Source organism: Sinocyclocheilus grahami, unplaced genomic scaffold, assembly GCF_001515645.1.
Source record: "Sinocyclocheilus grahami isolate Dianchi unplaced genomic scaffold, SAMN03320097.WGS_v1.1 scaffold1193.1, whole genome shotgun sequence".
In the NCBI taxonomy this organism is placed as follows: domain Eukaryota; kingdom Metazoa; phylum Chordata; class Actinopteri; order Cypriniformes; family Cyprinidae; genus Sinocyclocheilus; species Sinocyclocheilus grahami.
In genome coordinates, this window is record NW_015506372.1 from 141717 (window position 1) to 156065 (window position 14349).

The window sequence follows — 14349 nt, forward strand, 5'->3', positions numbered from 1 at the left end:
AGGAGGTAGTTAATTGCTAACTGCACAAGAGCTAATGTCATATAACAAGAACATTAAGATCCAGTAGATCCGGTTTTCAAATCAAGGTCTTTACCTGTTGCATTTTTGGGATTCATATGTTCCCAGGATCCTATGATGCCCAGATGTATATGGCACATAATGAACACACGATTCAACGTTTCCGGGTTTAAGACCTGTTCACAGCAAGACAACGGAAAATGGCCAACCAATAAGATTTGAGCTATTGGTCACATTCCCAGAGCCACTGCTGTTACATAAAACTACGACTTGGTGTTTGATAAGCACCATAGTGAATACAAAAATCTGAACGGCTGTTTAAAAACTTGTAAATACTATTTGACTTCCTTTGTTGACAAGCAGTGTCAAACAGAAAGTTGTGCAGCGTCAAAATTCCGTATGTACCACCTACTGAGAGTGAATTTGCATTTTCATTCAGCCCGTCTGCCATTTTTTATGCATTAGTCTGAACAGACAAAATTGCATGCAAACATCTGACTGATTTCGCCGAACATTTGTGTCAGAACAGGCCTTTAGGGTTAAGCCCACTTTTTACATACTTTCAGGATTGTGTATAATACGCATGACATGACTTTCATCATCAGAAGAGTACACACATATTGTACGTGCACTGTCCAATGTTTGTAACCACTCGCACAAGCGCTTTTAATGTTTTTTTGCCTTACTTAGTTTGTCCATAAGGTGTCAACACTGAACTGGGCCATTGTTTAACTTTCAGAAGAGAAATGGAGGAGATGGAACAAGAACAACAACAAACTACTGAAGACGGCAAAAACAATAGGCGCCCGCATTGATGAGTTCATGTGTGAGGGGATTAAAAGACAGCCGCAACTCTATTTTAAATCAACATAAAGACATTTTTATCGCTTTTGCTGACACTGGTCAAGGACAAATCTCTATAATGTGCATGTGTCCACACATGCCGCAAATGGAGTATACTTTGAAAAGCTGTGCATTCAACAGTGTGCATATGTAAAAAAAACATTTGCGTAAAACAAATGAAGTATACTTTGGGCTTTAGGGTAACATAGGGTTAACCTTGGGAACATTTCTACACTCCCACATTTTTGAGTAGTATATTGTGTTTTTGAGACTTTTGTTTCGTTTTTTTGTTTTCTATTTACTAAAATTGTCACAGATTGCGCTTGGTGCATACTCTGACATGAACATTTGATTTCAGCGTGGGGCGCAGGCCAAACATTTGTGTCTCCAGCCCACATGCCACCAACTGAAGAACCCTCTTCTGCATGTTTTTGGGAGATGTTATGCTCTTAAATTACATTTTATCGATTTGCTCAGATCTCTAACCCAAACTAGATGCTTGGTTCATGAATCGAAAAGCAATAAATCAATCTAAAAGCACATAACCCTAACCCCTAAAATTAACTCTCACCTGTACACCTCAATAGATTTTGGATCCTTTATGAGCCGTTTTGACCATTGAGAACACATAAAATATCCTCACAAATTGGTGCGATGTACTAAGTTGGCAAAAGTCATCTGATGCCCTGTTCAATTCCTGACGTACTGCATGCACTTGCGCTACTTCCGAAAACAGGCCGAATAGATTAGTAACTTTCACTTTTATGTGTCCACTGTAGAAATTGTCACAAATTGCGGTTACACTTTAGAATACTGTTCTGTCGTTAACGAATAACTGCACAGGAACAAATGACTAATGCACTACTAAAAATCTAGTAAGTACTATTAACTAACAAGAAACTCTGATTAACAATTTAGTAAGTAATAGCACTCAGTTGAAAGTGGTATTTCACTATTAGCTATTATTAGCTATTATTATCAGTCGTTCTGTTACACGTCAGTGCAAGGCAGAGCAGAGGTCGGATCCAAATGCAAGCAGTAGGAAGATTAATAAAACAAAAGTAATCCAGAGCATCAAACAATGAACAGAACTTGGGGAGAACCAGGCAAAAGAAACAGCACACCACAACTTCGCAAAGACAACGACTGACAAAGACTAACTGAAACACTGGGCTATTTATACACAGAAGCTAACAGGATGACAAGGTAACATGAAACACCTGTGAAAGCAATCAAGACGACCAATGAAACAATAGGACTACAAGTTGACTACAAATGGCACTCTAGACAGGAAGTAACACAAATGTCCAAACACAAGACAGGGGAACAAGAGCAAGATCATGACAAGTTCTTAGTAGTTCTCGGGAACATATGAAAAAATAGTAGTTACTGATTAGCTAATAGTGAACTATCACATTCGACTAAGCACTATTACTTACTAATTCATTAATCAGAATTCCTTGTTAGTTACTAGTAGTTACCAGAGTGCTAATATTGCATTACTTATGTGTTCCTGTGTAGTTATTCATTAACGACAGAACAGTATTCTAAAGTGTTTCCTAAATTGTCCTAGAAAACCCTTGCACTACATTGTTATCCAATAAAACCCTATAAAAATAAATAAATAAATAAATAATAATAATTTTAAAAACCTTCTCATTTGCCTGCCTAGGTGTTTGTGTGTGTGTGTGTGTGTGTAGGCCAAATGTCCTAATGTTCATATATAGGGAAATACAATTGAAACCAACTTAAATTTAAATATTAACACAATAGAACATTAAACACTAACTGTCACACTTTAGCCACTGTGAAGGAGTGAGGAGACGAGGAGACGTGGGAATAAACTTAATCAAACAGACTTTAATAAACTCAAAAATCAGGGAACATAGGGAACGCAGGAGACTCAAATGACATTAAACACCGGACACTCGACACAGGAAAACACTGGGCTAAATAACAGGAACTAAACGAGGTAATTACAGAGACACAGCTGAATCAAATGAACACAATCAACACGAGGAGAAACTGGGTCATGGGGAGCACATGGGGAGCAAAACACAAGACAGGAACACAGGGGCAGTCCATGGGCGTGACATTACCTCCTGCATTACGCTCTGGAGGCCTCTAGGGACAGGCTTACACGGGACGGAAGACCTCCAGTCCAGGGCGGTACCTGTTCCGGGACCCATGGTGGAGCAGGCAGCTCAGGGGGCCATGGCAGAGCAGGCAGCTCAGGGGGCCATGGTGGAGCAGGCAGCTCAGGGGGCCATGGCGGAGCAGGCAGCTCAAGGGGCCATGGCGGAGCAGGGAGCTCAGGGGGCCATGGCGGAGCAGGCAGCTCAGGGGGCCATGGCGGAGCAGGCAGCTCAAGGGGCCATGGCGGAGCAGGGAGCTCGGGGAGCCATGGCAGATCGGCCTCCGTGGCCTTGGCCTTGGCACTCGGCCCAGCCGCTACGGCCGGAGCCCTATAGCCCCCCCAAAAAAAATTCCTTGGGGAATCAGGGAACATAGGGAACACAGGAGACTCAAATGACATTAAACACCGGACACTCGACACAGGAAAACACTGGGCTAAATAACAGGAACTAAACGAGGTAATGGGGAGCCATGGCAGATCGGCCTCCGTGGCCTTGGCCTTGGCACTCGGCCCAGCCGCTACGGCCGGAGCCCTATAGCCCCCCCAAAAAAAATTCCTTGGGGAATCAGGGAACATAGGGAACACAGGAGACTCAAATGACATTAAACACCGGACACTCGACACAGGAAAACACTGGGCTAAATAACAGGAACTAAACGAGGTAATTACAGAGACACAGCTGAATCAAATGAACACAATCAACACGAGGAGAAACTGGGTCATGGGGAGCACATGTTGTTTTACAGTGAACCCTGGTTGCAAATGTTATTGCATTACATTTCCTCGGGTATATTTTTATTTTGTTTTATTTATTTGCACACATGTGCATTTTAAACTAAGGGTTTGTCTCAGTGCCTGAGATTTTTTTTGTCACAAAACAAGACTTTTGTGCCAACCAGGAAAATTTAGAAAAATGAATCCACCACACAAAGACTACCTCTGTAGACCTAGGAGAGGGGTAAACACACACACACACACACACACACACAGAGAGAGAGAGAGAGAGAGAGAGAGAGAGAGAGAGAGAGAGAGATCTAGGTACTGATAAGAAATGCAACAGCAGTAGTTGACAAAAGAAACTTGTCTTTTGTAGTTTTCCCAGAGATTGTTAGACACTGCACAAGATTTGACAAACACTATGATTAATCCGATATAAAATAAATTCAGGATAAATTGCATTGATTTATAGTGAGTCTTTTCCCAGAACTGTTGATGTCATAAACATTCTGTTCAGTTATTTACCTTTATCCTTGATTTTTCTTTGTTTTCTTTGCATGTCACATTTCTCAAGTATGCTCTTCACTGATACTGTTCTCTCCTCTGTAACCTACACTAACTTTTGATCTAAATGAAGTGTGATGGAAATGACAACTCTGATTGGCTAATGGCTGCACCTACTGCCGCATTTGAATCAAAGACAGAGGTGGCAATATCCAAGTTTATATTTACATTTATACATTTGGCAGACAGTTTTATCCAAAGTGACTTACATTGCATTCAAGGTCTACATTCTATCAGCACATGCATTCCCTGGGAACTGAACCCATGAGCTTGGCGTTGCTAGCACTGTGCTTTACTGGTTGAGCATCAGGAGTTGAAATGTCCCATGCATTCCTGTCAGTCACACCACAAGATGGCACCGTGAATCAACAAGAACATTTCATGTTCTGCAAAATCATAATTTAAAGCAATGTTCAAACTGTCCCAAAATTGTCATTTGTTAATGAAAACTTAAATATCTAATGTCAAATAATGGCTGCACTTAAGTTTATAGTACGTGCACTTACATGCACTTACGGTGTACTCACTGAGTAATATAAGGTAACTACATGGGTTAAGGTTAGGTTTAGGGGTAGGTTCAGGGTTAGTATTTGGTTATTACCTAGTTATAACTATAATAACTACATAGTATGCATATGTGGAACAGAACTGTAAAATAAAGTGCTACCGAAATAATGGTATGAACTTCCAGACGTTAGAGCTAGCTGTCTTTTGAACAAGCAAAACAGGTGCAGGACCCTAGTTTTGTTTTTTGTATTTACTAGCAGTTTATACAATTTTATAGCACTTACTGTCCAATTATATATATGTATTATTCATTTTCATGTTTGATTTACTGTTTTAATTGTTTGAATTTAATTTATATATTCTCCTAACCAATCCCTAAACATAACTGTTGGTAAGCCTCTTGAAATATTGAACTAATTTGTTTCAGCATATGAGCCCTTATGAAAGACTTTATTTTTCAATGCAAATAAGATGTTTTCTTTGTATGCATGAGACTTGATGTTTATTATCCGCAGTGTGTCTGGTGTGCAACCGACTTAAAGTGCAGATGGGAAGATAATAAAAACTGAATTGTTTCCATGGGTCTAGTTGTTACGGGGCTGACGAGACGTGAGACGTGTGGATCCATTTGCAAGCTTTTATTTAAGAGACGTGGTCATAACAGGCAGGGTCGAACAATGGCAAACAGGTAAATGGCGGCCAAAACACAAGAATAGTCCTAGGGCTAGCGTAGGTCAACGATCGGCAGACAGAATCACAGGGGCGAGACTAGAGGGATAAATCCAGGAAAACAGGCAAAGATCAGAAACCGAGAAAACAAACAAGGCAAGGCAAAACAAGGAAACATGGGCAGGAAAACAGAAACTAGGAATAATAACCGGCTAAGCACTACTCGGCAGAGAATGGTTGTTTGAGTGAGTGCTATATAGTGAGTGAGTGATATGAAACAGCTGTGTGCAATCAGTGCAGTGTGCAATCAGTGCAATGAATGATGGGATATGTAGTCCGTGGTGCTATGCAACAGTGTGTAGTGCGAGAGTCAATGAAAATGGAAAGGGTGACCTCTGGTGGTGATTGAACGGAAGTCCATGGACAGGATTTGTGACACTAGTAGTCTTTGCACCCGTTTGTTTCAGGTTTAAATCAGGTCTCCTCTGATGTAGTACTACTAGCTAGGTGGCGCTGTCACAAAAAACTAGGCTCCTAGAAATGCAGTCCTGAACCTGCAGCATCTGGTACTGAATGAGGCGAGCGCCACAGCAGAGCTCCCGAATACATAACGCATTACTGTGAGCGCTTGAGAGCGCTTCTGCAGCGCAGCGTTGGCTAATATGATACGGAATATCTGCAGAAGTGTAACTCTCTGATTTCGCAGGAAGTTTATTTCTGAATATGAAAATGTTGACACAATGTAAAGTACTCGCTCTGGCCCTTGTTTTAAATGATTTTGTTCCGCTGTTGTGCTTCTCGTTGGCATCTGCTGCTGTTGAACAACCAGGATGTGGCATTTGGTCGGTGTGGTATTTGCTTGCAGTAGCTCTGCTACTAAATTTCTTTAATAATGGGTATCCCTGTACAGCTATGATCAGCTATTCCTGCATCTTGGCTGAGCTTTCTTGGAGCTTTCAGTGTTGTTACAGAAAAGGTGAAGCTGATTGGTCGGTTCTTGTCACATGACCTGCAGTGCACTTGTGGCATTCTGAAATGCAGATATCTCCTGTTTTCATCTAGCTGCGACTAAAAAACGAACACGACGCAACCGTGCCGCTTCTATTATGAACGCGCTCGTCTACATTTGAAATAACAAATTTGAGCTCGCAAACATGTGACATGTGAAGTGCCCACTGTCGATATTTTTAATGTTCATTAGCTGCCAAAAATCATCAGCTCAATTCAACTTTTATAATTTGTAATGAAAAGTAGCCTATGTTTTTCTAAATTAAATGAGAAAAATACAAAATATTTTCACAAGTGGTCTCAGACTATAAATGTGCGTCCTTTTGTTTACAGATTGTAGCTAAACTTTGGAATACAGCATTTTTATTATGCAGAAAATTTATTTAGTTGTTTATTATCGGGTTACCCATTCACACTGGTTTACACTGGTACACTGGTTTACTATATGACCATGGGAACAATAAGGAAAAAGAGATGCGACATTCCTTGGTGTGGAACAGGATACGCGACAGGATAAGATGCACAAAGGAGGGAGGTGGGCTTCCAGGCTTGATCCATGGGGTGGCTTCTAGTCTATTAACATCATTAAACACCATTTCCAGAAGCACGTGATGGCCTATTCACCTGTATTAAATATTTCCGTACATGTGTGGACTGACTTTTTTGTTTATTGACTTTGAGATTCTTCACATCAGTCTCCTGTTTAAAAACAGCACTTTGCTTCACTCTTCTCAGAGAAGCCGATCTGAAAGAAAATGATGGTAAATCATTACCAAACAATATCACAGCCAATGAAACTAGGACATGGTCTTAAAATCAACATCAGTTGCATAAATTGCATAGACAATTACATCATTTGAGTAATATTGATATTCCTGTATATGAATGTTTGATATTGCGAAATACAAGTTGGTCTTTGTGCATGTGCAAAAATAGGAAAATGAACAAATGAACTTTTTTTGGTGTATGCTGTTCAGGCAGTTCTTTGATAAGCGTCTATCACACACTGTTTCATGTTGCTCTTATGTCGTGTTTTACACCAAGATTGCTCTCCGATATGCTTCAGAATTGCATCAAGGCTACTTACAAATATCCAGGTCACATTTCGCTCCAAAATACGTTCTCATTTTCCTCAAAAACACATCAAATAATGCTTAATTTCAAACATTTTTACTCTCCCCATTAAGACCCATGCAAGATTAAAGAAGGTTCAATACATGGATTCATTTAACAGATGCTTTTCAATACATTTTCTACAGAAATATCGAAACAAGGCTTATGGGATATTCTGCATCTTTGAAATGTGAAATATTGCTATTGTCAGGGTTCTGGGTCTTTTGTGCTCTTGTTTTGTTATCTAGTCTCTTAGTTTGTAGTTGGAGTTCCTGTTTCCTTTCCGTGATTTTGTGATTGTTCTCATTTGTGTCTCGCTGATTAGCCTTAGTATTTATAGCCCTCTTGTTTCTCTAGTCCCTTGCACGGCAGGGTTGTTTGAAACTTTATGGATACATTATCATGGATACATTGATTCAAAAAAATGTGCTTGATTGATACGTGATGGTTAACATTCGCATATGCGAGTCAAAAACATCAACTAATATTTAAACTTTTTGTCTTTGAATTTCATTTTGTAATTTGAAGGAAAACACACATACCTTTAAGATTAAACATCTTGAAGTTTAATTACAAAAAAACAAACAAACAAAAAAACACTATCATAGTGTGTACACATAATACAACACAAAGTGAAAAAAGTTCTGTTCTACATTTTGAGAAAAAATTGAAAGTAGTGAAAACTGTATAATACAATCATAATAATACAAAACTCTAATCAGTCAATACAAAATACCAGCTGTCCCTTTGAACAACTACAAAGAAGGTTTTACATTTGCAATTCCACACTGTCAAATAGTCAATTAAAGGGGTGCTATTATGCTTTTTGACCTTTTCAACTTAGTTAGTCTGTAATGTTGCTGTTTAAGCATAAAAAGGCTTAAATCTGCAAAGTTACAAAGCTCAACGTCCACTTCAAAAGGAGATATTTTATTTAATAGAAATCACTTTTCAAAAACTACAACTACAATGCATATTTTCTGGGATTTGTGATATCACAAAGATCGACGAATGGGAGAGACCTGGTTGAGCTGCACTAGAGAAGGCAACGAGTGTTATCACTGTGTCTGAGACACGCTAGCTTTCCCAAGACAGACAAACTTAGAGTGGTTACAATAAGGGGCATGACATTTCCCGACCAGGTGCCGAGTGCTGCCAATCACAACACACACTGGCCCAGCTAACCAATCACAGCACAATCTGGCCCAGCTAACCAATCACAACACATTTCGTATTTCAGAAGACGGGCCTTCATTTGATACAGGAACTATTCGAGCCGTTCATGCCAGACTCGGGGGATAGGTGTTGTAATAATGTAAAATAAGTGAAAAATAATGTGTTTTTCGAACAACCTAGTATGAGAGCCTGTTCTAGTACACCCCCAAAACAGCATAATAGGACCTCTTTAATGCAATTTCCCTGTGGGAAAAACAGATATATTTACAGATGTTTTGTGGTCTTGAAGAATATCATACACTAAATACGCAGAGTATCATGTCACTTTGATGACATCTCGACAGCAGGGGGATCGTCAGTACCGTTGACGTCGTAGTCTGTGGCTGGGCCGGACACCAGCACCCTCACGCGGTCGGGGAAGTCGTCCAGTTTAGGGTAGAGCAGGAAGTCATAGACCAGCGCAGCTGCCACTCCTCCACACATAGGGCCTACCCAATAGACCTGAAAACAGTAGAAAAATCTTTAAAAAAAAAAACACTGGCCGGAAACAACAAATTCTAAAATATTTCAAAGTATATTTGGGCTTATAATGTCATATAAAACATTTCTTAGGGTGCTTGCCAGTGCTAAAATGCTAAGCTTTTCGGTAACACTTTAGAATAGTTTTCCGTGAACAAACTCTTAACTTGCTGCTTAGTAATAGTTAGTAGTTGTTAAGTTTAGGTATGGGGTCAGATTAAGCGATCTAAAATATAGTCATGTAGAATAAGGCATTAGTATGTGCTTTATAAGTACTAATAAACAGCCAATATGCTAGTAATATGCATGATAATAAGCAACTAGTTAATAGTGAGAACTGGTCCTTAAAATATAGTGTTGCCAGCTTTTCTGAGTTGTTGTTAGTGCATGTGGTTGGTTGCTATTGTAAAAAATGATTTTTTAAAGTTTACACGAAAATACTGTTTCTGTTTTTCTACTTCAAAATGTCATGTTTAATTCAATGTGTTACTTGCCGTTTCTTTGTAATGGTTTGTGAAATTTACTAGCAATTTCTGAGTGAAAATGGTTTCTACATCACATTTTGGTCCACTTTTGACATTCTGTTGACTGCAAGTCACCTTGCAAGTACATGACAACTTATTCTACTAACCCAAACCTAACCGTCTACTAATACTTTAAAGAGAGTTAGTTGACATCTAGTTGCAAAAATGACTTAAGCCGTTCTCCAATGTATGCATGCAATGTATTCAGATTTTTTATAGCTCATCATTTCACAAAAGGTTGTGGGTTAGATTCCCAGGGAACACACATACTGGTAAAAAATGTATCGTCTGAATGCACTGTAAGTCGCTTTGGATAAAAGCGTCTGCTAAATGCATACATTATTATTATTACTAATTATTATAAATTATCATCTCTTCTTAACAAGCCGAATTTGAGGTATCATTCATGTCTGTACCAAACATTCTTGAGGTAAGGTGTTTGTTCATATTACTAACTCCCTCTCCATGTGTACAAATATCTCATGAACATCTTAAAAGACATTTTTGAAATGACTATTTAACATTGCAGGTGAGCAAACAATGCATCTACAGGATGAAAAGATGCACTTTAAAGGGACAGTTCATCCAAAAATGAACATTCTGTCACCATTCAATCACCTTCAAGTTGTTTCAAACCTTATTAGTTTCTTTCTTCTGCTGAACACAAAAGAAGATATTTTGAAGAACATGGGTAACAATATATTTTTAACTTATATTTCAATACTTCTCCATCTTGCTTTGTAACTAATTATTAATTCATGAAATTTAACATGAACTATTTGCTAGACTTAAAATTTACATTCAATTACAGATCGGCTTCTTCCAGTTTCATTGAAAAACATACATATTGATTATTTTAAAGTAACAAGTAGGCTGAATTGGAACTACAATAAGTGACTCAATCATGTAAACAGAGCAGTCCGAGACGGGGTGACTCAGCAGAGAAACTGAAAATCAGCGTACTCACCGTATTCAGCCCCAGGGCAGTCCCATCGGTGACGCCATACACGATGCCACTCGCCAGCGCTGCACCAAACATCTGGGCCACAATGTACATCACAGCCTTCAGCAAGCTGATCTGACAGCTGGCCAGCAAGCCCAGCGTCACAGCTGGATTCAGATATGGGTACCAAACAGTTTCTGGTCCCCATTGACTTCCATAGTAATTTTTCCCCCCTACCATGGTAGTCAGTGGGGACCAACAATTGTTTGGTTACCCATGTTCTTCAAAATATCTTCTTTTGTGTTCAGCAGAAGAAAGAAAGTAATAAGGTTTGAAACAACTTGAAGGTGAGTAAATGACGGAATTTTCATTTTTGGATGAACTGTCCCTTTAAATAGACGTCTCTGCATGACCGTGTGCTATCTGGGACCCTATGCACACTAAGTAACCCTTAGCAAACAATACACAAACATGTGATTTAACTAAGTTAACTATAGATTATTCTTGACTAGGCATTCATTTAAAACAATATCATTGTTACTCATTAACTATAAAAGTTCAACACGAGTTGATTCTGTCTTCTGATAAGATTCTGGATGGTTTATATTTAACATATTCGTTCTCCAGATATTTTCAGATACCATGTATTCATTTTTTACATATTTTTTTAAAACAGAAATGTAATTTTACCCAGTGGTTGGTAAAATCTCGAAGAATCACTGCCGGGCCGAAGGATCGAGCCGGATTGATCCCACATCCCGTGAAACTGATCTACACACAGAAAAACAAAAGAGTCGTGGGTGAAATAAGCTTCCCATTTTTTAATTGGTTAGGCTACCTTATTTTTATTTCTCTTAAAGCAGAAACCCATTTACATATCTAAGCATTGCTCTGTTCGTGTCATGTTGCTTTATGTATTCATATGGCAACCCTGGCAATATGTACAACAGTAGCAGGAATGCTGATGCAGAAAAGAGACAGCAGCAGGAGAAGAGTGAATGCTGGTTACTCACGGCTGTCAAATGGCCCAGGCAAACACTGAGGCCGATGGCCAGAGGGGCGGAGCCTGTCACGTCCCGCCTTCTTTTGTCTGTGGTTGCTATGACACACAACACTAGCTGGAAGGTAGCGAAGAGTTCAATACCAACACCTTGACCGGGAGAAATGTTATTGCTTATCTGTAAATAAAAAGATTTCGTTTAGATAGATTTTTGTGTAAATTCAAACTACTAATCAGTATTTCTAATCATTTATTTGCACGCATAAGCATCACAATCCATTTAAAGCAGAGGAAACACAAATTTTCTCTCAAACAAATGAGGTATAAGTAAGAATAATCGTGTAAATTTAAATGCACCTTTGAGGTAAACAATTAAGAAACAGTTTTGTGTTAGAGGACAGCCGTCTGATATCACTCAGCAATAACATGTTTACTGGCAAAGCAAACAAGTGCATTACGCCTTCTTGAACTGTAAAGACAACATAATCACTGGAAGGAACGCCACCTCTGAAGACGGATGATAAGAGGATCGTTAGCCCACACGCCCATCCACAGTGACTGATTCTGACGCTCTGAGCAGTCTTACTTCAGTATCACTAGCAACTATTATAGTTTTTGTTAAAATTATAAATCAGATTTTATTTTTAAAATGTTCTGTTTTCATTTGAATTTTTGTAAAACTCTTAGTATTTTAGTTTTATGTGTCCATATAGCTTTTATTCATTTTTATTTTTATTTTAGTTTGTTAAAAAAAAGTTAAAGTAAATGAAAATGATAAATGTTGCTGAAATCAGTTCCAGATTTTTAAAATAATATATACTTTATATCTTAAAACTATAATTTATAATTTATATATATATATATATAATTTATTTTTATATTTTAAAAAATATTTTTTAATTTTTTTAATATAGTGTATACATTAATATAAAAATAACCCAGGCACTAGGCTTGTTTACCTTTTTTTTATTGTATTTTTAACCTTTTTCCCCCAAGAGGTCAAATAAATGTAATATAAACTGTAATATAAACAGTACCAGCATACCGTAAAAAAGGAAAAATTCAAAGCAGTTACCTAAAGGATAGATTTGTGTGTGTGTGCTATTTGAACCTTACAATGGCTTTTCTTGGTTTAACCTAATATAGTTAGATTTGTTCGTATTCTTGACTTACATAAAACCAAATTGAAATTTGATATATTTTTAACTTATATTTCAATACTTCTCCATCTTGCTTTGTAACTAATTATTAATTCATGAAATTTAACATGATCTATTTGCTAGACTTAAAATTTACATTCAATTACAGATCGGCTTCTTCCAGTTTCATTGAAAAACATACATATTGATTATTTTAAAGTAACAAGTAGGTTGAATTGGAACACAATAAGTGACTCAATCATGTAAACAGAGCAGTCCGAGACGGGGTGACTCAGCAGAGAAACTGAAAATCAGCGTACTCACCGTATTCAGCCCCAGGGCAGTCCCATCGGTGACGCCATACACGATGCCACTCGCCAGCGCTGCACCAAACATCTGGGCCACAATGTACATCACAGCCTTCAGCAAGCTGATCTGACAGCTGGCCAGCAAGCCCAGCGTCACAGCTGGATTCAGATGGGCTCCGCTGATGTGACCCAGGCTTTGGGCAAGAGTGGCGATGGACAACCCAAACGCAAGTGCCACCTTGACCTCTTGATCTGGTTTGTCATTGTTGGAGTTCCCAACTGCAGCTGTAATGCTGAGGAAGATGAAGAGGGTCATACCCACCAGCTCGGCCAAAACGGCCCTCCAGAACGCCTTGCTCTTCAGTTCCTTCATGACTGGCAGCTCTGGGCACACGGATGAGTTAGTGTGGGGGTTTCTGAGGGCACTGAGTAAGTTTCTCTGCCAAAAGAGAGTATTTATAGGGCAGGTCCTGCTAATGAAACAGGGGGCGGGTTTAAGCTATGGGGGCAGAAAGAGTGAGTGAGAGAGAACAGAAAAGGCTGGCAAAATGAATGAGAAATCCTTAGTTTTTCTTCCCCCTTTTCAACTCTCATTTTTTTAACACTTTAAGTATATCAGAGAAGTGCATTATCCGGCCTTATTTAAACACCGAGCTGATTTGAACACTAAAGCAGCCAAACTTTTATTCTGTTCCAACAAACTAGTGTATTGTTACTATTTTTCACATTTTTGAATAACAGTAATTTCATCAAAGCTAAGTTTGGAAACTATGTAGTGGCTTAAAATGTTACATAAATCAAAACTTTAACATTTTAGTTCACTTCAAAGTTTTCACTCTTTGCTGAGATTACAGTTCTGCACACTCTGAACTTTCAGGACCATGAGGTACCATTCAGGTTAACCATCAATTAATTCAGCTGTTACCAGACTTTTGGCTGGACAGCTTGTAAAAGTCAAACAGAAAAAAGAAAAGTATACTGTATGTCATTTTCAGAAGCGTACAATGTAAAGGAGACAATTCAGATAAAGTTCACAACATGGGAGTGAAGGTGAGCTTAAATTCTGTCCCTCTATTTTAACCTAACGCTGACCCTAACCCTAACACACACACACACACACACACACACACACACACACACACACACACACACACACACACACAC

General features: G+C 38.7%; 1 protein-coding gene across 1 annotated transcript; it reads right to left on the minus strand.

Moving 5' to 3' along the window:
* Nucleotides 1-8933: 8933 nt before the first annotated feature.
* Nucleotides 8934-13610, minus strand: LOC107567876 (aquaporin-1-like). The gene is made up of 4 exons (XM_016253650.1): nt 13202-13610; nt 11752-11916; nt 11429-11509; nt 8934-9253 (listed from the first exon to the last, which is right to left on the minus strand). The coding sequence occupies exons 1-4, from the start codon at nt 13556-13558 to the stop codon at nt 9074-9076; spliced, it is 783 nt and encodes a 260-aa protein (XP_016109136.1). The 5' UTR covers nt 13559-13610; the 3' UTR covers nt 8934-9073.
* Between the last annotated feature and the right edge of the window lie 739 nt (nt 13611-14349).

Excerpts from the sequence above, each read along its gene's own strand:
- LOC107567876 (XM_016253650.1), bottom strand. The coding sequence starts at position 13,558 with ATGAAGGAACTGAAGAGCAAGGCGTTCTGGAGGGCCGTTTTGGCCGAG. Across the intron at positions 11,917-13,201 it reads CTGCCCTGGGGCTGAATACG|ATAAGCAATAACATTTCTCC; the intron begins GTGAGTACGCTG and ends TTTTATTTACAG. Across the intron at positions 11,510-11,751 it reads GCCTGGGCCATTTGACAGCC|ATCAGTTTCACGGGATGTGG; the intron begins GTGAGTAACCAG and ends TTCTGTGTGTAG.